This window comes from Mytilus galloprovincialis, chromosome 3, assembly GCF_965363235.1.
Source record: "Mytilus galloprovincialis chromosome 3, xbMytGall1.hap1.1, whole genome shotgun sequence".
NCBI lineage: Eukaryota > Metazoa > Mollusca > Bivalvia > Mytilida > Mytilidae > Mytilus > Mytilus galloprovincialis.
The window spans coordinates 28,971,417-28,998,002 of NC_134840.1; the positions used below are offsets into that span (position 1 = coordinate 28,971,417).

At 31.6% G+C, this 26,586-nt stretch overlaps 1 protein-coding gene across 4 annotated transcripts in view; it reads left to right on the forward strand.

Annotated features, from left to right (window-relative positions):
* The first annotated feature begins 99 nt into the window (after positions 1 to 99).
* Positions 100 to 26,586, forward strand: part of LOC143067631 (mitogen-activated protein kinase kinase kinase kinase 5-like) — a 72,326-nt gene continuing 45,839 nt past the window's right edge. Inside the window, exons 1-17 of one of the 4 annotated variants that reach the window (XM_076241019.1) lie at positions 100 to 305; positions 5,100 to 5,157; positions 8,306 to 8,396; positions 8,751 to 8,815; positions 12,133 to 12,236; positions 12,812 to 12,854; positions 13,276 to 13,348; positions 13,761 to 13,892; positions 14,773 to 14,835; positions 15,946 to 16,027; positions 20,012 to 20,116; positions 20,867 to 20,945; positions 21,629 to 21,657; positions 22,178 to 22,228; positions 23,234 to 23,277; positions 23,549 to 23,587; positions 25,911 to 25,967. In XM_076241019.1, the coding sequence (XP_076097134.1) occupies positions 198 to 305; positions 5,100 to 5,157; positions 8,306 to 8,396; positions 8,751 to 8,815; positions 12,133 to 12,236; positions 12,812 to 12,854; positions 13,276 to 13,348; positions 13,761 to 13,892; positions 14,773 to 14,835; positions 15,946 to 16,027; positions 20,012 to 20,116; positions 20,867 to 20,945; positions 21,629 to 21,657; positions 22,178 to 22,228; positions 23,234 to 23,277; positions 23,549 to 23,587; positions 25,911 to 25,967 (1,223 nt within the window). In that variant the 5' untranslated portion in view covers positions 100 to 197. The remainder of the gene's footprint in view (positions 306 to 5,099; positions 5,158 to 8,305; positions 8,397 to 8,750; positions 8,816 to 12,132; positions 12,237 to 12,811; positions 12,855 to 13,275; positions 13,349 to 13,760; positions 13,893 to 14,772; positions 14,836 to 15,945; positions 16,028 to 20,011; positions 20,117 to 20,866; positions 20,946 to 21,628; positions 21,658 to 22,177; positions 22,229 to 23,233; positions 23,278 to 23,548; positions 23,588 to 25,910; positions 25,968 to 26,586) is intronic. The other 3 variants (XM_076241022.1, XM_076241020.1, XM_076241023.1) reach the window with 3 other exon arrangements.

The window sequence follows — 26,586 nt, forward strand, 5'->3', positions numbered from 1 at the left end:
CCGGTATACTACTGTTGCCTTTATTTATAAACTGAGAAAATAACCCGCGAAATTAAGTCCCTTTGAAAAAGAACAAAATAACATGAACACTGCGCACGCACACACCGGAAGTAGAATACGATTTTTGGAATCGGAAAAATGACAGAAATGTTTTTATTTATAAATGAGAAGAAATATAATGTAGATGAACAAGAATAATGGATTTTAACAGACAAGTGGATTCAGGCATCCTCCGTCGTAACCCACAGGATGATTTTGAGCTCATCCAGCGTGTGGGGAGCGGAACTTACGGAGATGTTTATAAGGTGAGTTTCAGCGAATCCACTGTCAAGTGTTTCCGATTACAGATGTCCAATTTGTTTCTGGTGTATTTGTCCTCACAAATACTGCGGAAACATTTTAGAAATTGAAAATATCAAATTTAAAACAAAAAATAATTTGATTAAAAATGTACTCATTTTGACACTGTTGATGAATCATAACCAATCTATCCAAAAGAATGTGAGAACCTGTAGAGAGGATAGTCATGTAATTATGCCAAGATTATATACCTTCAATATTAATTTGTTTTTTTTAATATTCTTTTTATCTTTTTTCTTGGAAGTTGCAGTGTCCTGATCCTAAGGTCAAAACATTAACACAAATTGTCTCATGCCCTCATGGTGCATGTACATTGTACAATTATTTTCATCTTAATTTTGGTGCGCTAATATCTGTAAGTAAAAAAGGGAGTCTCATTGGAGGGTTCTGATCCCACATCCCACTTACTTATACTGTGTTTTCTGATTCCTGTATCCTGCTTACACTATGTACGTAAGCAATTCTCATTTTTTTGTAATTTCCTGTGTCCTGCTAGAATACACCTTATCGCTATTTATCCGCCATTACTGAATATCACACAGGTTCCCATAAAATTTTGACGTCATAAAACAAAATATCTGACGCCACAATGGAAATAATTTTGTGCAGAAAAAAAAACAAAAAAAAAACACATATTTACAAACAGATTAGTTAGATATCTAAATATAGTCTATTTAGTATTTTAACTGATCCATGGAGTGAACACTGTTGATGTTTTGTGGAAGTGAATTCCACAGTACAACTGTAAATGGAAAAAGCTGTACATAAAGTAATCTGTTCTAGAGTTTGGTAATGTTTTGAAATGAATTTGGTGTTTTTGACTGGCTGTGGTAAAAGGTAAAGGTTTGGATCTAATGCAATGAGTTTGTGTGCGATTTTGAACATCATTCTTACTCGATTGATGTTTCTGAGAGTTTCAAGTGACTTCCAATCCATTGATGATGGTCAATCATGGAAGAGACTTCAAATCAGTAATTTTTTGGCCACTTTCAATTTTGGTGCACCATCTTAAATGTTTTCATGTAGCTTCAAGATTATATATATTTTTCCCTAAAATTTCCTTCTTTTTAACAAACAAAACATCATGTTGTCACATTTATGTCCATAACAATTCTTTATATCTATTTTATAATCTAAATTAATATTGTAATGAATAGACAATTCGTAAATTAATTGATTATTGGTTGCTAAACATCCAGTGGCAAATATTTCATACATGTTCAGAGAGTTCAGAATGAGAACAAATTAACAATGAATACAATTGGTAGGTCTTGTAAATGAGACCATTAGGGGTAAGGTTGGGAAATTTTAACTGCCACTTGAAATCTAGGGTATATAAGATAGGGACAGAAATTTGGCCTTTGGAACAGGTCACTGATATTGATGGACCCCTTTAAGAGTTGTTGCAAGAGTTCTTAAAGTGCAGATAGCATGGCACAAGGCATCAGATTTAACGCTCGCCTCCTTTTCTGATCCAACATGGCTGCATACTTGATACATCCTGCACAACCAAATTACCCTGCTGGTTGGAAGAAGACCTCAAGTGACCATTTTTCTATTCACCTGTCAGTACCTCCTTTGGCAATTTTAATTTTTCAAAGAATCTGAAAAAATTGCGAAAAAAGATTTTGAAAGATTAACTCTGAAAATGTCTGAGGCAGAACATGGAAACTATCTGCAATAAGTTTATTGGATACTTTTTTCTAGACCTCATTAAAAGAAAAAGCTAAGATGTTAAAAACTATGCCTCGAACAGCATTTGAAGCAAGTGTGTCTCTTGAATGATTGTAAATTACCAACTTCAAAACACTAACTTGTATGAAAGTAACAAGATAAAATTCAAAGTAAGAACTTTTTTTAACTTTTTGAACATTTTTGGTCACAAATAGTACAACAGGTTTTTTTTGTAGACCATCGATAAAAGAAAAGAAGAGTCTTAAACTATGCTTTAAACATAAGTGCATTGCTAAAACAATTGTGAAGTATCCACTTCAAAATGATTATTCCCTTCCAAGTTGTAAAAAAATCCAAATGGCAATAGTGACATGCATGCAACTCCATTTAGCCACACCATATGCATTAATTGTTCATTAAACAGTACATTGAATCAACACCTTTCATGTTTTCCCTTTATAAATTATAAACAATATATTGTTGCCCATACATGTACATGTAGCTATTAAATTTTATGTCAAAATTGTTAGGAGGTCAAGCTGAATTCCCAGTATTGTCTGATTAGGGAAAAGTCCAAGAAACCCCTTAAAAGTAAACAAGATGGCCCAAGTCAAACTTATATTTCTTTTGCCAATGACGAATTCTAATTGCCACAATGTTGATTTTTTGGCAAAATGCAAAAATATTGGCTGCCATCTGAAACCCTGTGGAGAAATGGATTGACATATTTGACGGCAATACTCTTTTAACCTCAGATAGCCTGTTCACACAGTTTGATAGAATTCTTTCAATTTCATGACTTTGGAAATCAAGTTGGACAACCTTATCAATAATTCATATTTTTGTAGGTAGCAGCTCATTAAGTTGTCTTCCAATGTCACTGATAATCCATCTACTCAGGGGTTGAATTTAAGCTTTTTTGTGTATTGACCAGCTGGACCAGTGGACTGAAAAATCCACTGATCCGACTCCAAATCTACTGGTCCTGCAAAAATGACATTCATTTGACAAACACTAATATAAATGATAGATGTTTCCTTTTATTTTCATGCTGTCTTTTACAAATGTTAGACAAGAAAAAGAGAGACTTGATCCTGATTTTGATAAGGCCAAATAAAAATAGATGTGTGGTTCCAGTAACCCTACCGTCCCTACTTTTTCGGCTTAAAAATAGCCTACTTTAAAGATTTATTGTCATTTTTCATTAAGCACTGTTAAAATCAGAATGTTGCTTCCTTAGACTCAATGTAAAAAAAAAAACATATAATAAAACAAAATCCCTACCTACATTTGTACCTACCCTAACTCTTTTTCAGATGTAACTGGAACCACACATACTTTTTTATTTGGCCTAAAGGCTTTGATAATCTCAATTTCTTTGATCATTATCAGGATCAAGGACAGAAAAAATGTCAGCATTGTCTTCCACATGATTACAATCATCACGAAGATCAAAGGGTGCTGACTGGGTCATCTGGAGCGCTGTCCGGAAATGTTCCACATTTCAATAGCCGGGACAATTTTTTATATGACCGCAAAAATTGAAAATTTTTTGGTCGTATATTGGTGTCATGTTGGCGGCGTCGTCGTCGTCCGAATACTTTTGGTTTTCGCACTATAACTTTTTACATTTTAATATTTTATGATGTATTTAAATGAGTGGTTATTATTGCAAACTCCATTAGTAATTTGAATTGAGATCAGTTTTGGAATAAGGGAAAGGGGGATGTGAAAAAAAAATTTATGGGGGGGGGTTAAATTTTTCTCATTTCAGATTTCATAAATAAAAAAGAAAATTTCTTCAAACATTTTTTTGAGAGGATTAATATTCAACCGCATAGTGCATTGCTCAAAGGCAAAAAACAAATTTTAAGTTTATTAGACCACATTCATTCTGTGTCAGAAACCTATGCTGTGTCAACTATTTAATCACAATCCAAATTTAGAGCTGAATCCAGCTTGAATGTTGTGTCCATACTTGCCCCAACCGTTCAGGGTTCAACCTCTGCAGTCGTATAAAGCTACGCCCTGCGGAGCATCTGGTTTTACATGTTATACAATTCATTACATTGCTATCGACTATATATTTCAACCATTTGCCATCTTTCCCAGGATTTTTTATATTTACGTTTCCTTTTGTCAATTTCATAAACGTTATTCCAATCTTCCTTTTGGATGTCATTCATTTATAATTTTTTGTAAAACGGTTTAACTCCTTCCAAAAATTCCAATATTGTGTTGTTGTGAAAGATGCTCACCCGAGAAATTAATTAACTTGATTAATTGTAATACTTAGTACCCTCCAGTACCGTGTAATTTATTTTGCAGGTAAATTTATTTGTAAACAAACCTGGATTGCTATGGAATCAGTGATTTTTATCGACAAATTTCTACTAGTCCACTGGACCACCAGCTGAAAAAATCTACTGGACCGATGCAAATTCTACTGGTCTCGACCACCGGACCAGCGCCAATTTCGAGCCCTGCATCTACTCCGTCATTTCATTTTTGTTGACATCCTGACATTGGAATATCAATGAATTGGTCACTTAAAGTTGAGGCCTCGTTTGTTGCATCTTTTGCTAACTGGTCCGCTATCTCATTCCTGGCTATATAATTACATTGTAGCATGGCCTTGGATCCAAGGGATGTGGATATACAAATATATCATCATAACCTGTTAAACCATATCTCAGACGTGTCCCCATACTTTCCTTATTGTCTGTAATAGTGTCACATCATACTGTTGTAAACTTGGAGTACATTATAGTTTTGATCTTGATAGTTTCCCTTCTTTTCTCAGCAATTGTAAGTCATAGAAACATGGACTTCACATGATTATGATGTTTATACATGTAGTTATTTCAACCATCTACATGTACTTTCTGTTTATTGCAAACTTGTATCTTCAAAATATTATGCACTTTAATGTTCATGACATTAAGAAAATCATTTTCATTTCATTGAGTCAGCAACATTGAGCTGCCTTTGAGCAGGTGTAAGATAAGTCTGCAATAGCTCAAAGTGCATCTTGTTTATTACTGTTATTTTTGTTTATTTTTCAGGCAAGAAATCTCAATACAGATGATTTAGCAGCAATTAAGATGATAAAATTAGAACCAGGTACCAAATGTATTTCAGTGTAGAATTTTATATGTACATGTACCAGTTGTTTGTATAAATACTGGATAAGCTAATGAATTATAATTACACAAGTATATTCTACATATAATTCTGGTAATAGAACACAGCTGGGTACCGTGTACCTGGATGTCCCGCTGTATGATGGATCCTGATGCAATTAAAAACTTGGAAAATAAAAGTTCATCTTTCAGGGTAGCCATCTTATTTCTATGTTTACCTGATTTTTCAAAAGATTTTGGATTCTATTATGCAACAACTGATCATGATTTGCCTAGAAGTTTGATTAACAATTATTAGCAGTGCAATTAAAAAGGACTGGTAATTGAAAGAACATTGTAATCAAAGCTATTTTTTTAACTTTTTATAGATCTATTATAAAGTGCTACATGTATGATGAATAATTCCTAAGAAAATAAATTTACATTGAAAATTTAAGATAATTAACTTATATTTGTCTTATGAAACATACATTTTGAGGTATATAATTAAAAAACAGAATTAATATGTCCAGTACTTTAATGATGAATAGGTTTCATGAGACTTTTACTTCTGATGTGAAAAATTGTTTCTGTTCATTTCTATAAATTTTCATTATCTTTTAAAATAGAATACATAGAATAGGTGTTTCTAAATAATTCCAGATGTGGTTTGGGTTTTATTCTTACCTCTACCATGTCTAAGTGTATATAGTAGGGATGTCAAAAGATCTGAAATCTAATACTCAGATACTCAGTCATGATACTTGAGTACTCGCGAGTACTCAGATAAATCTTACACGTCTAATGAATAGTTTAGATTTTGGCTGAGATGCAGTGTTTTTTTTTGGTGTCAATCAAACAATAAATTACCGACTCCTGTATTTACAATAACCTATCTTAATAGCAATTATTGTTTGTACATACATGTTCGTGAACCAATTTCCAATAAAATAAAAAATATTTGCATAAAAAGTCTGACAAAGTTGACAATATATATCATCTGTTCCTGAGGAGTTGGTATTTTTTTATACTACAACTTGTCTATTTATTTGTCAAAGATATATTGGACTTCAAATTACTTGTACTTTTTTTTTTTCTTTTTTTTTGGCACTATCATTTGTCTGATTTTCTTTTTTTTAGCCATGATGTTAAAGTGTTGATCCATGTACAAACGCTGTTAAAATGTCTCTAATCAGTTGCGTAGGGTTCACCGCAGGTCACTTTGATTTTGTTCTTGTTTAGAAATATGATCTTATCAACAATTTCAGACGAAAGAACGCTTGACTTCCTATATTTTTTTACAAGTAGTGCTCATGAAAACATTTCCTCAGAAGGAAAGGACGTTGCTGGTACTTCAATAAAAAGTAGTAGTCTCAGGATTTTATGTGTGTTGTTAATTGATTTTATTTAAGCCCTGGTCACAACTAACCCACAACACATCTATACAGCTCCACGACAAGAAATTTGGTCAAATTGTGGGTCATCTGTGATCGTCTTACGACAGTCGCACATTATTTGGAACATGGTGGCGCTGTCGTGGGACGAAAATTGGACATGCCACTTTTTATGCTCTACGACTTTTTGTCGTGTCACTGTCTTGCGCCTGTCGTGAGAGTGTCTTACCACAATCGTGTGACTGTCGTGCGATAAACACATTGTTGTGGGTACCAAAAAAAACCATTTTAAGAAAAAAACAATTGTTCGACTGTTGTACGACAATCTCACGACTGTTGCAATTCATTTGAGATACAATCGCACAATTGTCTCACGAACACCAAATTTCATATGATGCTTGCACAACATTGATTGTCTGTCGTACGACAGTGGTACGTTCGTCGTGCACCATAGCTTTTAGAAGAATACAATTCGGCAAGAATGAATGTTTAGAAAACATACTGTCTGTCATTTAAAGAGGACGGCTATTCAAACAGAACGATTACAATTGGCCCTGCTGAAAATGCGCCTTGTCGGACACCAGCAAGAGGAAAATATCATCCATTTATTTTTCTTTTCTCAGGCATCCTGGTTTAAATTCATACAATTATAATACATGTATAAACTAATACGAAGAACGTTGTTTACTTGGACCGAACTTATAATGACATTTAACTATATTGAAAGCAAATGGCAAATAGCTTGCAATAAATCGGGACTACTAGTATATATATAGAAGGCCAATGACTGATGTTTGACAGTGACATGTCCATCCCATGACATGAAAACCTGAAAAATAGCCAAAAAAAATTCATGATTGTCGTTCGAATATTGCATGACCGACTTGCGACAAACCCACGACAGTACAATTACAATTTTTGTTTCTGTCGTATACCCATCATGGAACCATCGTGGACAGCTGATGTGACCACTTGAAATATTTTTTTTACATTTTTCACGACAATGCCACGACAACTATTTTATAGATCTTCCATGACAAAAAATCGTACGATCTGTTGTGACCAGGGCTTTAGTATTATGAAGGGGATATTTCAACAGAACTAAAGTGAGTGGAAATGTGAAGAGAATTACACTACTAAGTATCTGAAGATGTATAACAGACAAACGAGTATCCGAGTACTAAAACTGTACTCGAGTACTCAGCCTTCTGATCAAGTACTCGAGTACTCGTTGCCATCCCTAGTATATAGCTATATATATATATACATGTATAGTTTTATAAATCTACAAATGTATGCATACACTTAAATTAGGATGTGTGTTTATGAATCTTTATTTATCTGCTGCTCCTACTTAATCTTTAACTATTTTAATGAAAAGTACAGATAATCTTGCTTGCATAATGCCATTGTGATCATACTTATATATCCAAATAAATTAGGGTTTACCTTCAAAATAGAAATTTAACTCTTAAAATGTCTGCAAAAGAACCAGAAAAAGATCTAGTAAATAAATGTTACTCTTCTGAAAGATCACAATCTATTTTAATGAAAGATTTACACAATTTTTATAAATATATGTAACATGAATAATGACCAATGTGCAACTCTTATTTTATTTTAATTATGATCCAATAACTCAGGTTTTTTTTCTCACAGAAGACCATGCATTTTGCCATATCTATACTAATAGGCATGGTCTTATGTGAGCTATATATATATTGTGTTTTAACTTGCATATATCATTTATTTCAGGGGATGATTTTGCTATTATACAGCAAGAAATTGTTATGATGAAAGATTGCAAACATAAAAATATTGTTGCTTACTTTGGGAGCTATTTAAGGTAAGAGTATAGTACTCTGTGGGAAGGACCTCTGTTTTGACAGGTTTTTCAAAGAGGATAGGAAATAGAATTATTATGATTAAATCACAATAGCAAATTGTCTTGTATATTGCTACTACACATGAGTTAGAAAAAAAGGCATTTATAATATTCAGTGATTCTGACTTTTAAAAGCAGGTGACATATGTCAGAATTTTCTTTCTTGCTGATTTATGATTTATCTTATTCAATCAATTAACAATTTTGAACACCAAAAGGTTTTCAATTAGAGATCTGTTTTCCTTTCTTTTTTGCAAACCATTTGAAAAGAAAACTTTAAATTTGCATTTCTTCATAATTGCATCTGTTTTTCAGGAGAGAAAAGCTATGGATTGCGATGGAGTATTGTGGAGGTGGATCTATGCAGGATATTTATCACAGTAAGTTTGTGGTAAATTTGATTTAGACATAGACATGAAGATAAAATTGCAGAATATCAAAAATACATTTGTCAGAAAATATACAAAGATATTTATCTATTTTTGTCCAGCATGTAACTTTTGTTGAAAAGGGTCCAAAATTAAACTTTGTTTGATTTGATAAAAAATTGAATAATTGGGATTCTTTGATATGCCAAATCTAACTGTGTATGTAGATTCTTAATTTTTGGTCCCGTTTTCAAATTGGTCTTCATTAAGGTCCAAAGGGTCCAAAATTAAACTTAGATTTTAACAAAAGTTTAATTCTTGGGGTTCTTTGATATGCTGAATTTAAACATGTACTTAGATTTTTGATTACGACCCAGTTTTCAAGTTGGTCCAAATCGGGGTCCAAAATTAAAGTTTGTATGATTTCAACAAAAATTGAGTCCTTTGGGTTCTTTGATATGCTGAATCTAAACATGTATTTGGATTTTTGATTATAGGCCCAGTTTTCAAGTTAGTCCAAATCATGGTCCAAAATTAAACTTTGTTTGATATCAACAAAAATTGAATCCTTGGGGTTCTTGGATATGCTGAATCTAAACATGTATTTAGTTTTTTGATTGTAGGCCTAGTTTTCAAGATAGTCCAAATCGGGTCTAAGGGGTCCAAAATTGAACTTTTATTTGATTTCATCAAAAATTGAATTCTTGGGGTTCTTTGATATGCTGAATTTAACCATGTATTTAGATTTTGGATATTGGACCATAATAGGTAAATGTCCAATTTAAAATTTTTAAGTTTATAAGTTTAAGTTCTTAGACCACATTCATTCTGTGTCAGAAACCTACGTTGTGTCAACTATTTAATCACAATCCAAATTCAGAGCTGTATCAAGCTTGAATGTTGTGTCCATACTTGCCCCAACTGTTCAGGGTTCGAACTCTGCAGTCATAGAAAGCTGCGCCCTGCAGAGCATCTGGTTAAAACATTTTTGTCGAGCCTTCGACTTTAGTCGAAAAAGCGAGACTAAGCGATCCTACATTCCGTCGTCGTCGGCGTCGTCGGCGGCGTCAACAAATATTCACTCTGTGGTTAAAGTTTTTGAAATTTTAATAACTTTCTTAAACTATACTGGATTTCTACCAAACTTTGACAGAAGCTTGTTTATGATCATAAGATAGTATCCAGAAGTAAATTTTGTAAAAATAAAATTCCATTTTTTCCGTATTTTACTATAAATGGACTTAGTTTTTTCTGCGGGGAAACAAAACATTCACTCTGTGGTTAAAGTTTTTAGAATTTTAATAACTTTCTCAAACTATCCTGGGTTTGTACCAAACTTGGACAGAAGCTTGTTTATGATCATAAGATAATATCCAGAAGTAAATTTTGTAAAAATAAAATTCCATTTTTTCCGTATTTTACTTATAAATGGACTTAGTTTTTTCTGCGGGGAAACATTACATTCACTCTGTGGTTAAAGTTTTTAGAATTTTAATAACTTTCTTTAACTATCCTGGGTTTGTACCAAACTTGGACAGAAGCTTGTTTATGATCATAAGATAGTATCCAGAAGAAAATTTTGTAAAAATAAAATTCAATTTTTTCCGTATTTTACTTATAAATGGACTTAGTTTTTTCTGCAGGGAACCATTACATTCACTCTGTGGTTAAAGTTTTTAAAATTTAAATAACTTTCTTAAACTATCCTGGGTTTGTACCAAACTTGGAAATAACCTTATTTATGATCATAAGATTGTATCCAGAAGTAAAGTTTGTAAAAAGATTACTCTGTTTTTTTCTGTAATTTACTTTCAAATGGACTTAGATTTTCTTACAATCATAAAATAGTAACAAGAGGAATATTTTTATTGATTTTTTCCCTCATTGTTGTTGAGCCTGTGATTTACAGCAAAAATAGGCGAGACACTGGGTTCCGCGGAACCCTTACAAATTTTTTAGATTCAAAATCATCCTTAATTTTTTATCAAACTTGAACAGAAGCTTCTTATAACTATCAAAAGATAGTATCTTGAGGAAATTTTTAATATTTTTTTTCACCAATTTTGTTGAGGCTTCAACTGACAACAAAAGAAGCCAAGGCAGTGGGTTCTGCGGAACCCTTACACATTTTTAACCGGATTTTTGTGACAAAAATGTCGGTTATTGATTTGGGGATGTACGGCGGGCGGGCGGGCGGGCGGGCGGGCGGGCGGCAATCAAATGTTGTCTGTGCATTAACTCGTGAACCGTTCAACCAAAGCTTTAAAAATTTTAATATGTTGTTACTGACAACTAAATGAAGGTCAAGTTCAATAATGGCAATTTTGACTTTTACCGTTCAGGAGTTATGGTTCTTGAAAGATTGAAAAATGGAGTTTCCAGTCGTGTCTGTGCATTTACTCATGAACTGTTCTACCAAAGTTTCCCAAATTTTAATATGTTGTTACCAATGACAAAATGGAGGTCAAGTTCAATAATGACGTTTTTGACTTTTACGGTTCAGGAGTTATGGTTCTTGAAAGATTGAAAAATGGAGTTTCCAGTCGTGTCCGTGCATTTACGCATGAACTGTTCTACCAAAGCTTCCCATATTTTAATATATTGTTACTGATGACAAAATGGAGGTCAAGTTTAATAATGACGATTTTGACTTTTACCATTCAGGAGTTATGGTCCTTGAAAGATTGAAAAATGGTGTTTCCAGTCGTGTCCGTGCATTTTCTCATAAACCATTCAACCAAAGCTTTTGAAATTTTTATATGTTGTTACTGATGACAAAATAGAGGTCAAGTTCAATAATGACGATTTTGACTTTTATCGTTCAGGAGTTATGGTTCTTGAAAGATCCTAAAATGGCGTTTCCATTCACGTTGTTGCATTTACTAATGAACCATTCAATCTAAGCTTTTCAAATTTTAATACATGTATGTTGATACTGACTACAAAATGGAGGTCAAATTTGATATTGACGATTTTCACTTTCAGCATTAATCAGTTATGGTTCTTGTGATATTGCCAGGACACAAATAAATGTTAATAAATCCGGTTTGCTGTTGTTGTGACAGCCTCTTGTTCTAAGTGACTGTAATTTGTTGTTCATAAAAAACCAGCATCTTCACATACATTGGAAGTAATAGAGTTTATGATAGCTAAGAAAGTTTGAAATATAACTTAGAATTCAATTTATACCCTCGCTTAAAATAATAAAAAAAGTCTGAGTAGAATTAAGGTTTCAACTGTCAAACTCAATTATATTAAAAGATTTACAGATATCATTTAAATGTAGCTTCATATCTTCTTTACATTATTTTATATCCTCTGTTTGACAGTCACTGGTCCACTGAACGAGTCACAGATAGCTTTTCTATGTAGAGAGACGTTAGAAGGATTAAGATATCTTCATAGCAAGGGTAAAATGCACAGAGATATAAAGGTGAGATCTAGGATCTGTAATCAATTCTTGACAGGAATATGCAGATATTAGTTAACACTACATGTTTGATATCATTTGAACAATTTAAAGTATCCAGGCAGACCACATAATAATTTATTCAAATGAAACATTATGATTTTGGCATATTTATGAAAACTTGGGGTACACTTTTCACAAAGAAAATACTGTTGAGGATTTTGATTGTTTTTCCTGCCTTGGAACATGACATTTGATAAGGAATGTACACCCTCCTTGATAACATAGATTTTGCATTTTTTTGTAATATCTGAGCTGTTTTTTGCTAAAGGTTACTAGGATAAGGAGTGGAAGGACCTATTCAGGATCATGGGAAAGTATGATTTGTTTTTTTTTCAGGAATTCGGGATGACACCCATGCTACCTCCCCTCTAGGATGAAATGTATGTAAATGACAGGATGTTATAGATCTGATTGGTTAATGTATAGATTTGTTTGCCCTTCATGGTCTTTGTTATCACTGGGAAAATCCCATTTATTTTATGTTATATAATGATTTGGATTCAAATATTTATTTTTTTTTTGTATTTATTCTTTAGGGTGCTAATATACTGTTAACAGATGATGGTGAAGTCAAATTAGGTATGATATGAATAGTATAAACATCCAGAGCTGCTAATAAAACAAGTATTTTACTGTTATTCATATGAGCATTATATATACCTTAAATTCACAATTCCTGATAGATCATTAAATTTGCACAAACTTATCTACAAGAGTTATTTTCTGTTTTGTAAAATTTAATATTTTGATATTGTAAAATGTTCAGGAGAAATATGTATTTTATCTTTTTAAGTATTAATTTAAGAAAGATAGGCAAAAAGAGATACAGGGATTTTTTATCTACAAATGTATAAACTTAAGTAAATACAAATTCCATGATATTAAATAATATTTTAGGAATTTTATATCAACATTTTCATTTTAAGAACAATCACTATAAACTCAAAACAAATGAAAATGACACAAACAACATTTAAATCCAGTTCACAATATATTTCAGCTGATTTTGGTGTGTCAGCACAGATAACAGTGACAATGTGTAAAAGAAAGTCTTTCATTGGTACTCCATATTGGTAAGTTGACAGGATAATAACTCATAATCCAATCTCACCTCATAGATATTATTGTGGACATATTATCCCACTTGCAAGAATTAATAAAAAAGCAAAGGAATATCTTAGGTAGCTTTAACACCTGCTTGACATATGACATAGCATTTGTGTTTTGTTGATGATATAGGGTCTGTATATGTTCTTTTAGATATATTGTGTTGTTGTGGGTTGCTGTCTCAATTGATGTACACCCCGTATTTGTTCTGTTCAGTCAATGCATGTTGTGTTGATGTGTTCATTGTTAAGTGTTACTGTTATAAGGTCATGTATAATATGCTCAACATCCAAACCTCAATGGTAAATAAAAAAAATGTGTCAAGTTAGAACCATTTAAAGAAATAATAATTAATTTAAAAGTAAACGAATGTTATAGGATGGCACCAGAGGTAGCAGCAGTAGAAAGGAAAGGAGGCTACAATCAACAGTGTGATATTTGGGCAGTGGGCATTACAGCAATAGAGTTTGCAGAATTACAACCTCCAATGTTTGATCTTCATCCAATGAGGTACAGTGATATTGTATGCTGTGATCTAGGGATTTTCCAATTGCAGACATTAAGCAATCAAAATGTTGACTAGTTTAAATTAAAAAAAAAAATACAATAGAGAATAGGGATTTATAAAAAAAAATCATTTATTTTAAGTAATAGTACCAATAGTTGGGAGTAAAGAGATAGGATTCACTTACTTAAAATTTTAAGCATGAACAAATAAAGTTTGGTCTTGAGTATTACAATTTGATAAACTCCAGAAATTTGTATATAAAAAATGCTGGTGAAAACAGTTTAATAAGGTGATACCTTTCAACATTTAAAAAATGGAACCACAAGTTTTATCAGTTGTAATATTAGGGAAATGAAAATTTGATTATATACCTGCATCATGTGACTTTCTTGTTTGTAAAAGATTTTTGTAATGTAATCTACTGGTTTCCAGTTTATAAATCGGTTTGGCTCACCTTCACCTTGACAGGTTTAACAGTAAATAAGGAAATATTTTATTACCTTTATTTTTCCTTAAATCTTTAAAGGACAGGTCATCTGTAAAAATTAACTAATATGAACCATATAAAATGTTGAAAATATGCAGATCTGAACAACAGATTGTAATTACTACAAAGTATACAAATTTCTTGGTTTACAATAGTAATGCATGTAACTTTTTTGTTTGTATCTTTTTAGATATTTAAGTTAAATTTATATATAATATTGTTGAGTGATTGCCATAAAGCCTAATTTACATGAAAAAAAAAATGGAAATACCAGAAATAGAAAACTATCTTAAATTTCCTGTAAGGTATTCTTTGACTTGTACAACTAATATATCTAATGTTATTTCAGAGCATTTACCTGACTTTCACAACTAATATATCTATTGCTATTTCAGAGCACTGTTTCTTATGTCTAAAAGTGGATTTAAACCTCCAACACTCAAAGATAAAACCAAATGGTAAGTACTGAGATGGTTTTACAAAGTTATTGTATAAAAGTTGTGTTTTTATTGCTCCTCAGTATTGTATACTTATTAACATTTACAATGACTCAAGGAAAACTTTTAAGCTATCAAATGTACAGTGGAAATATCAAGTGCAAAGCCTGTAATGTTATCTTGCAATTTGTATGACTTGTTTTTCTGACCATTCATCTTTTCTTCCTTCCAATATTGGGTGACAGTTTTGGTTTCAGGTAGTTTGTGATCATATCAACTTCAAACTAGGTACACATGTTCATTGAGAAGTGAAATTTAGGGGGGAAAAAATCAAAATTAGAAGTGTCCTATGGACACAAATTTCTGCTTTTCTCTTTTCATGATTTTTTTTTAATTTTTCATTTTACTTTAGCTAAGTATGTTATGAAATATATTTTACATGACACAAAAATAATTGACAATACAATTTCAAAGACATCAAACCAACTTAATTAACAATAAACAGCTAGCTGGCAAGAATTGTACACATGAGAGTGGTAATATATAGTACAATTTTCAAAATAATATTTCCAAGGGGCTGCAACTCTTGTGAAAATTGTTGATATGCACTGATTATTTAACATGTCCAAGACAATGTTGATATCAGCCTATAAAATAAGCTCTTATAAAATCTAGCAAGTATTGTGAATTTAAGCTCACTAACAAGACTGGAAGTGTAGGCGAAAGGTATTTTTATGTTCTTTGTAACACGTCGCAAGGAGGACAATAAATAGAGATTTTAAAAAATAGGAAAAATTGATCTGCAAGAAAAGAGCTGTAACAGGAGTTTCTGTCGTTAAATGATGATTTTTACCCATTTATGTGTATTAGTAAAAACTGGAGTAGATAGGAAATATAACAAGAATAATTACAAGAAAAAAGACAAAAAAGAGATTTCAGTCATGAATTTTAATCTTAGTCTACAATGTTGCAGACTGGTCATTGTTGAAGATGCACATAGATCCAGATGAGCAACAGGCACGTTAGAGCTTTTAGTACAGTATATAACTCAAATCAAAGCTGTGAGAAAAAAAAATATTTAAAGAGATACATACTCATGGATGAAAATTAAATTTTTACTTTATGTTATAGGTCCCCAGTCTTTCATCATTTTATTAAAGTAGCTTTAACTAAAAATCCCAAGAAGAGACCCACAGCTGATAAACTTTTAGAGGTAAGATAGCAATTGACATAGTATGCTTTGAGAGGTAAGATAACTGAGTGATCAAATTTAATAAGTACAGTAAAATATTATTGCTCAAGCTCCAAGAGGCTAGTATAAATTATATCAAACTATGGCTCAAACTTCCAGGGACGTGCAGAAATTGTTTAATTTATTGTTAAATGCCAACACAAATTACTAATAAAATTGAGAATGGAAATGGGGAATGTGTCAAAGAGACAACAACCCGACCAAATAAAAAACAACAGCAGAGGGTCACCAACAGGTCTTCAATGTAGCGAGAAATTCCCGCACCCGGAGGCGTCCTTCAGCTGGCCCCTAAACAAATATATACTAGTCCAGTGATAATGAACGCCATACTAATTTCCAAATTGTACACAAGAAACTAAAATTAAAATAATACAAGACTAACAAAGGCCAGAGGCTCCTGACTTGGGACAGGCGCAAAAATGCGGCGGGGTTAAACATGTTTGTGAGATCTCAACCCTCCCCCTATACCTCTAACCAATGTAGAAAAGTAAACGCATAACAATACGCACATTAAAATTCAGTTCAAGAGAAGTCCGAGTCTGATGTCAGAAGATGTAACCAAAGAAAATAAACAAAATGACAATGATACATAAATAACAACAGACTACTAGCAGTTAACTGACATGCCAGCTCCAGACTTCAATTAAACTGACTGAAAGATTATGATTTCATCATATGAACATCAGGCACAATCCTTCCCGTTAGGGGTTTAGCATCATACCATCATAACATATATGAGAAGAACATAACCCGTGTCATGCCAACAACTGTTTTTAGAATAAATGTGTTTAGTTCCGATGCAAAGACCTTATCAGTGACTCAATATTAACGCCAAAATATGCAATCTTTAATGACTTGACAACAGTATTGTAATTATATCCCTTCTTAATAAGTCTATTCAAAGGTTTTGTAAGTTTCTGAGGTGAATACTGACACCTTTGTGCTTTATAAAGAATATTTCCATAAAAAATTGGATGTGAAATACCTGAACGTATTAGAAGTCTGCATGTTGAGCTATATTTACGAATGATGTCTTTATACCGATGATAAAATTTAGTAAATGTTTTGACTAGTTTGTGATATCGAAAACCCTGGTGTAATAATTTTTCAGTAATACATAAATTTCTCTCGTTAAAATCTAAAACATTGTTACATACACGAGCGAATCGTACAAGTTGAGATATATAAACACCGTAAGATGGTGACAAGGGAACGTCGTCATCTAAAAACGGATAATTAACGATAGGAAATGAAAAATCATCCCTTTTATCATAAATTTTAGTATTCAGCTTTCCATTAGTGATATAGATATCAAGATCGAGAAAAGGGCAGTGGTTATTGTTAGTATTAGCTTTATTTAAAGTAAGTTCAACAGGATAAATTTCATTAATATACATCAGTGTTCCAGCTAGGTTTTCAAAAGGGCAGGGTGCCAATCCTGAAAAAGGGCATTTAACGCGCGATATGATAATATGAAAAGGGCATATTTTAATAAAAGATGTTAATCAAACATTTGTGTTTATTCGTTGAATCACAGGTTATACAAGAACAACATCTTTAGCCCATATAGAACTCTATCTTTCTACTTTTAAGGCTGAAAAACTTGTCAAGCAGCTTGTCACACAAGTTTTTTTATCATTGCTTGGCACAGTTGAACTTTATATGCAGTATGTTTTGAAAGGAGATCTGTTTCATACTGTTTCTATGGTCTACCACATTTTACCAGTTTCACCTTTCTACCCCTGCTGTGCTTGATGGCAATACAGTATAAAACAGCTGTGCTCAGTAAATTCACAATTTTAGGATATAAAGCAACAGTGAAAAATAGTATCAAAAATAAAGAATACAGAAAAAGATGACGAAGGCACCCTACCAACACTGCTACTAAGACCCTCTTTAACTTTTCCCATAACTCAAAATAAATACCTAAACATATATATTCTTAAGCAAGAAGTATGGAGACACATTTTAGAATATGTAAATGGGTTACTCAATGCTAGGAAAAAAATCAGATTGAGTTATCTTTCTTTATTCGGGTGTGCTCCTTCTTTGGAGGATTATAAACAGTACGTAAATATGATGTAAATATGATCACAATATGGTGGCCGATTTTTGTTATTTTCGTATCAAAAATGAAGGCAGTCAATGACAAATACGTCTGAATTTTCTGTTTATTTTACAGAAAACAAGTAAAACAATGTCTTCAACGAGTTTATAATGGTTTTCCAACTTTCTGTCATTACGTTTCTTCCATGAAACTACGGTAAACATCGCAAATTGTGCCCAAGTTGTTGTATGCACATTTCTTCAAAGATAATTGCCGACTGACCGATTCTATTTGAACGAATTAATGTTGATGATCATTAATGACCCATCCGATAAACGGATTACCTATAACAACAGATTATGACACCAGTTGTAACCATTGATTAGCTTGGGGTGGTAAACAAAGTCATAATCTTTTCCCCAGGTAAAATTTAGTAATTAGCGTATCATATCAATACACAAATTAATATGCAATCGATCTTCAAAAAAGGCAGGGCGCCCTGGAAACTGTAAAAAGGGCACAGGGCGCCACTCGGAAAAGGGCGGGCGCCACGCCCTCTGAAAACGGCCTAGCTGGAACACTGTACATACTGAAGTCGTCATTATTGAGAGCCAAAATATCATCCAAATATCTAAAAGTATTATTAAATTTGTTTATCAGATGTTGTTTCGATGGGTCTTTGCTTATTTTTGTCATAAATTGTAACTCATAACAATACAAAAACAGGTCCGCAATAAGTGGTGCACAGTTAGTCCCCATTGGAATTCCGATAATCTGACGATATACGGAATCCCCAAAGCGAACAAAAATGTTATCTAGTAAAAATTCAAGGGCATATATAGTATCAAAGCATGTCCAATTAACATAGTTTTTTTGTTTATTGCTACTAAAAAATGACCTAAAAGAGTTTGAACATATATATTCACATTCTGATTTATTGAATGCCCATTTAATTAGGTGTGTGAATTTTTTCTTAATGAGAATGTGAGGCAATGTGGTATACAGGGTAGAAAAATCAAAACTTTGAACAGATTCAAAATCACCAATATAAGCATGCAATTTATCAAGTACTTCCAACGAGTTCTTGACACTCCAAAAGTAATTTATTCCACTATTTTCGAAGGCCTTATTTGAACAATTTATTATCAGGTTTTTAATTGTACCAAGTGTGCTGGTAAGAAGAATAGACAATTTAGTAGTTGAACAATGGCTTGAAGACGAAATAAATCTATATTTGTAAGGGGTTTTGTGTAGCTTCGGAAGCCAATACATAGTTGGGACTTTCATCATATTTGGCGCTACTTGTAAAGCGGTGGCTAAAAGTTTATGTTTGTTACAGATTTCGTTTTCTGAAAATGGAGTCAGTTGGAATGTTGGTGAATTGGTGATTTCCTTTTTCAGAACCTCAATGTAAAATTTACGTCAAACAATAATAATATTATTAGCAGCTTTATCGGCCGGGACAAAAACAAATTCCTTGGCTAGTTCTTCTAGTTTATGTTTGATACGAGAAATAGGTTTATTGTGGTTATTGTTTATAGTAAAATGTTCTTTAAAATGTTGAATACGTATATCAACTATCTTCATTACTGAATTAAAAAAAGAGTCCAAAGATTTTTTGTCAGCTTTTTCCCGTTTTATCCATTTCATACAGTAAGTATGGAGTGAGTCGTGGATGATATTACGACACTCATTCCAATTAATAATTGACGGGGGACAATATTTAGGTCCTTTACTGACGAATGATTTTAACTCTCGGTCTTGAACGATGTTAAGATCTCCTGTTATAACATGGGAAATGGGTCCATAAATATATTCGGAATTACTGCAATTACATGGTTATTATGAAATTAAGTTATCTGTGATCAATCTATTTATATTTTTGAATATTATTACAGCATCCATTTTTCCAAGCAGACCTAAGTCGGAGAGTGACTAAAGAAATATTAGATAAATCACGGAATCCTACAAATACGTTTGAGATTGGAGAAGATGATGAAGGGGTCTGTATCAATGATTGTTATACAAACAAGTGTGGTTTTAAAATATATAAAAATCTATTTCTATTTTCCACCTGCCACTCTAGAGGAGCATGTTTAATCAATTTTAAACACTAAATAATTTTTGGAGTATTCCCACTTGTTATAAAAAAAAACTCCAGTAGCTTTTCCCACATCTTTAAGTCTATTGTCATCAAACAAAGATTGAAATGGTTTCAGCCAGTTTATTTTTCTAATCAAGGATTAGGTTGGGAGAAATACCATTTTATTGTCTCAGCTCCAATGAGATTCACAGAATCTGAGATAGCTGAGGGTTAAACTTTGTTTATAGCTTTATATTTCAGAGAGTTAATTACCTGGATCCTCTATACTTTGTATACAGATGCTTGATGTTATGGAATTTATGTCTTTCATTTGTCCATAGTCCTTGACCTTATGGTCGAAAATTATAATCTTTAAAAAAAAAATTACATTTTGATGGTATTTTTGGTTCATTGGTCGGTTTAGATTATTAGTAGAGTTTTCAATAATCTCTATATTATCAACAAAATATTAATTAACTTTGCAAAGAAAGCATAATTTTAGTTAAAAAAATATATGGATGTGATTTAAACTTGATTACCATACAGTTCCATAATTAACACATGAAAGTATTACCAGCATTCTTAATTTATTGCTTGAACAGTTACCATGTTTTCCATATATAAGACAATGATAAATACTGTGGTCATGAATTGTTATTTGTAATTACAGGTATTGAATGTGCCACAGAGAATACCTTCAAATAAAACACCTGGTAATGTTGCTGCTAGAAACAGTCTGGAATTGAAAGGTAATGTTTTAAAAGTGGAATAGAAATAGAGATAATGTTTTCTCATAAATAAAAGTTTCTGAATTGAAAATGTCATTATAACACACTAAATTACTTTTATATTAATTATTTCTTAAACATTTTACAAAAATCTTTGTTTTAATAAGATTAAGTTGTATCTGAAAAAACTTAATATCATGATTCATGATCACAAACAATAAGACAAATTAAAAATGTGAATACAAAGAACAACAGATAAAATTAGATTTAGCAGCCTTAATTTGATCAAATATCAAAACTGATAAGAATTCAGCAAAAATACTAAATATCTGGAAAATATAGATACTGTAAATTCAGAAATTATTCTTTATATTTTAATTATCTCGAAAAATGCGACAGGGTCATTATGGCAAAAATTTAAACTCGCAATTTGATTTTTTTTTTATATGAATTAACCAGGATTTTTCTCAATATCAAAAAACTTCAAATCGCATTTTAGTCTTAAATGACAAGATTGCAAAAATATCTGAATTTACAGTAGTAGAAAATAAAACAAGACATTTTCATCTGAAAAAGAAAGAACTTTCTGGTGTTATGTATTTTATCTTTTTCACCCCTCTCTCTCACTCTCCCCACATAAACCACATAGAAAAAAAAACATTGTTTTCATATCATTCAAATGTTTTTTATTTATTTTATTTCAGTTAATATCTCACCATCATCATCAGGTTTGGTAAGTATAATATAAAATGAATACAGTGTTTAATACATAGATATTGGTTTAAGAATCAATAGAAATCTTGCTATGAAAGTCTCATTCACTATGTATATGTCCTGTCCATGACAGTAGAGGGGCTACGAAAGTCTCATTCACTATGTGTATGTCCTGTCCATGACAGTAGAGGATCAGTTTGTTTCAGTACTAACATGAAGTTTTTTAAGCTTTTGATATTTTACACTTACACTTGTTGGTATGAAAATATTTCATAAATAAGACCAGATATAAACGGATATTTGCTTTATCTGGAAGAACTCATTGAGGCTGAGATTAAGAACAGCAGTAAGAGCTCTCTTCCTTTGCCTATGGTTTATTCATGTGAGCATTATATTTTTTGTGTCATGAATTCCATATCCTCCTTCATAATGGAATCCCTGTGATTTCCTGTATTTGTTTATGTTTCTATACCTTGAAGTTTGGTTTACAGGAATAATGATGTTGTAAACCATAGACAATAAATATTTTTTATTTGCAGGGTCCTGATCAGTATGACAAAGCAAGACAGAACTGGGATAATGAAGATGGGGTAAGGCTGATAATTATAAATGGGGGAGGTTTTGGTCAATTTGGGCAAGCAGAAGAACTCAGAATATAGTGGGTAGGGAGGTAAAACCCTGGCAACTGCAATAATGGAAGAATTAAAAGATTGTTAAAGGGCTATTATTTTAAACATATATAGTTTTATGGTTCAATTTTAACTTTAACCATGGGCAGGAGAATAACATATTTTTTGAAGAAAAGCCTATAATACACCTTATAGCTATTTGTCCGCCATTACTGGACATCACAAAAGTTCCCATAAAATTTAGACGTCATAATAGAATATATCTGATGCCACAATGGAAAAGTGATTGCTGTATGACGTCAAAAGTTCAAGAGGAACAGATTTTTTCAAATAGCTATGTTGTATAGTTGAAGACATAACTGATTTGAACCATTAACTCTCAACTAGAGAGCTAGAGATATTTATCAGATAAACTTATTGAAGATGAATCCCAACTTGTTGATGTATTAAATGCTTTTATTATTGAAACTCAAAAATCCACAAAAGAACATAACTGAGAAATACATGTACACTAAGTACCGAATCACTGTTTTATTGAATTTTTAATGTAACTTTATAGTATTTATAAATGTAAACAAAATTTATTATTCTAGTTAACTGTTCATTTATTAGAATGTAGGTTATGAAATAGAGATGTTGGATTAATTTCCATGAGACTTCTTGCTGCAAATTGAAATTTATTTTGTCAACCAAAAGGCCAATGAGTGGAAGAAAAAAAGTCAAATTAATTAAACCAGGTGGAAAGAAATTTGTTTAGGAAAAACCTTGCTGAAGACAAAACTTTAATTTGGATATTATTGATTTTCACTTAGCTTTTCATAAGTGATAGCTCTTGATTACTTTAATAATGGTCATAATAAATGTAAGAAAAACTGCTTTGCATCATTTTGACAGCCTTTTGTAGATTTATTATTTGACTGCACAGCTATGTTGGACATATAATTTATTTGGATACCTGTATTTCAGGAAGATAGATACAATACTGCACAGCCAGACTGGCCAGACCAGAAGTAAGTTGTCATCACTGTAATAATGTTATAATTCTAAAACTAAAGTCCCAAGTTAAATTGATATCTGGTTTCTATAATAGACTTTAAGAGAACTAAATTGACTAAACTGAAATATTTTTTCTGTAAATTTATTGTCTATGACTTTGTAAATGACCCTTGCTGTATAAATGAGAGAGATGTTAGAGTTAGCATGATAAACAATGCCTGTATAATTCCAATGGCTTATTAATAAGAGTCAATGAGAGTGGTTAATATGCTTTCTTTCTCTCAGGGGACTGTTGGAATCTGTTGGTGAGGAACTGTGGAACAGGTATAAAACTGTTCATACATTCTGTTTGTATATTGCCTCTTTGCTTTAATATTGAACATTTTAAGGCAGATATAGGCTTTTCTAAAAAAAAGTTTGACCACAACATTTTTTGTGATCCTATAACGATATGGTCCATTTGTTGTCTTTGTTGCCATTGTTATCTGTAGACACACGAAACATTTAAATACCTGTTTTTAAACAAATTTCTCTTTTTAAGAAATTAAAAGGTCATCCTTTAACTTTAACTCAGATATAGTTGACTATAACAGAGAATTATGATTGCAAACAACCCTCTGTATGATCTATTTTTCACAGAATTACAAAATTCTTCATTCATTTAGCGAAAAAGGGAGATATTCTTACCGTCCTAAGACATTTAAATTCTTCATTACAGTAAGCATATTTTGGGAAATAAATTACTTGCTATGACCATAAAAAATTAGTCCACCAGATCATTAACTTATTTTAATCTTTAGGTTTATTAAACATGTTAAAGGAGGTGGTATCTAATACAAGATGTTAAAATATTAGAACCTAAATCTGCCTTTTGTATATAATAATTAACATTTATTTCATTAATTGTTAAAGTATCCTGTCCAGTTTACAAATTTACATATGACATGCAGTTCATTATATATTTAAATTTCCGCCCACACATTTAACTGTACATATTGTACCTTTCATTCATCATATTGTTTAGTAGCTTTGAATTTCATTCAAGCCTTTTATTCCATTCATTGTATTGTTTAGTACCTTGACTTTCATTCAGGCCTCTATTCCATTCATTATATTGTTTAGTACCTTGACATTTCATTCCATTATATTGTTTAGCATGGAATGTATTGTTGAGCATGTATACAATCTCTGAAACAGAGGTTCCCCGAAACATTTTTTTACAAAAAAATCTTGACACAGAGACTAGTTCTGCATAAATTTTCTACAATTACTTTGATAAAGACCTAAGACAGTAGGAAATGGGTCACACCAATTTATACACTTTGATGTATTGAAATGGCATGAATATGTCTGAATTACAAATGTTTTGTATCTGTGTCTAGGATTGGCCATCACATAAAAGTAATGTAGGATATACCAATCAAATATTGATTGAACAAAACAATTTTAAGATAGAGCACTAATGATTATATTGTGTGTATTTATGTAATCTATTTCAAACAAACTGAATGTGATATAGCAGCATTAGTTTGATTAACACATACATGGTGGAGGACCACACAGCTTCTTTTTCAGAGATGAGCTTTATGGCCTATATGCAGAATCACATTTTAAAGCAATTCACAGTTAGTAAAGATTAAAGGTTGATGTCCTATAAAAATAATAAAGTTATTGATTGAGTGCAAATTTAAATTGCCCTCTCATTGATGTTTTAATTTTGAGAAATTAAACATGAACATTTAGTCTTTACTGACTGTAGCTGGCTTTCATTTGTTAGTTAATAAGAGCTTTAACATAGAGGGATAATTTTGGTGTCTATAGAAATGTTTTTTTAGTTTTCTGTTAGGTCCATCTAGAGATGTTGTATGCATTGGATTTTTATGTTTAAATAGATTGGTAATTATGAACACAAATTGTATTATCATATTTAGAAATTTCGAATTGTTAGTTTTTAAATATTTATTGAAATAAAGCTGTTACTATGGTAGAAAAAATAGTTATAATGATCATAATTACATAAAATTCAACAGTATATAATTTAAAAAATCAGATATTTTTTTTAACATAATCCAATGGTAATTTCCTGAAGAACTTTTTATGCAAAACATTTGCATTATTATGAACAGAAATATTTAACTGATCTTGTTGAAGGAATTGAAAATGTTGTACCTAGTCCTAATTTGTAATTACTATTTTGAAAGCTAGTTAATTATAGTCTCGAATATTTGACATCATTCAGAAGATATTTAAAAAATGGGGGCCTCAATGCTTAATTTTCACAAATTCATTGTTACCTGGGAACCTCAAATTCCAATGGACAATGAATAATAAATGTTCTATAAAAATGCCTACAGACTTGACAAAACTATGAAATCAAATATCCTCAAATGTTAACCTCAATCAGCAAACATTGATACCATGGAAATAAAGGAATCAACAGTAACAAGGATAGATATTGACAATGAGGGACATTGATTGTTGTGTGTAAATAAGAATGTTTGATCAATTCCTTATATGCAATACTTTCATTTGTGGTTTTTAAAAGTTGTTTGATTTCTAAGTTGATTGCTAAGCCTCTTATGTTTTAGCTAATACTGCTTTATGTTGCTTATTTATTGAGTGTTTATTTTTTTCAAATTTTCTACAGGGGTCATGATGGTAACTTCATCTTTAATAATGATGAAAATGTACCAGTATCACAACAGTAAGCTACACAATATGTCTTCTTCCTATGGCATGCTCAGGATTTACAGACACATTAGTAGCATGATCTAGTACCTTGTTTTCAGTCGACTAATCTCACTCTTTAGTAGAACATCAACAAACCTTATTTCAACACTTTGATTTATGCTAAGCTCATTTGAAGAAATTGAAATTGTAATTAAATTACATTGGATAATTCCAAATTAATTTCATATAAACTATAATTGATAAGCAAATTTGGGTCTGCATTGATGAAAGAAAGTACTCAAAAATGAAACATATTAAAATATGGTTAAAAAATTAGTTGAAATTGGTGACAAATGAGGGAGAATATGAAGAGTATACATCTTGTATGCATGTTTCTGTTATTTTGTCTTTACATTTGATAATTATTCAGGGTGTTTTATATGGTACTTTGGTTGTGGAACTTTTATTAAAATATGCATGGTTTCAATAGCAAGAAAAGTATTAAAAAAATGAAATCATTTAAGACCTTAGGAACAAGAAGAAAAATTGTAAAGACACACATTTTCAAACAATAAATGTTGATGTTGAAAATATAATGAATATGTTTCATGTTTTTAACACCATTTAAAATAACTGTTTATATCCTGTCCAAA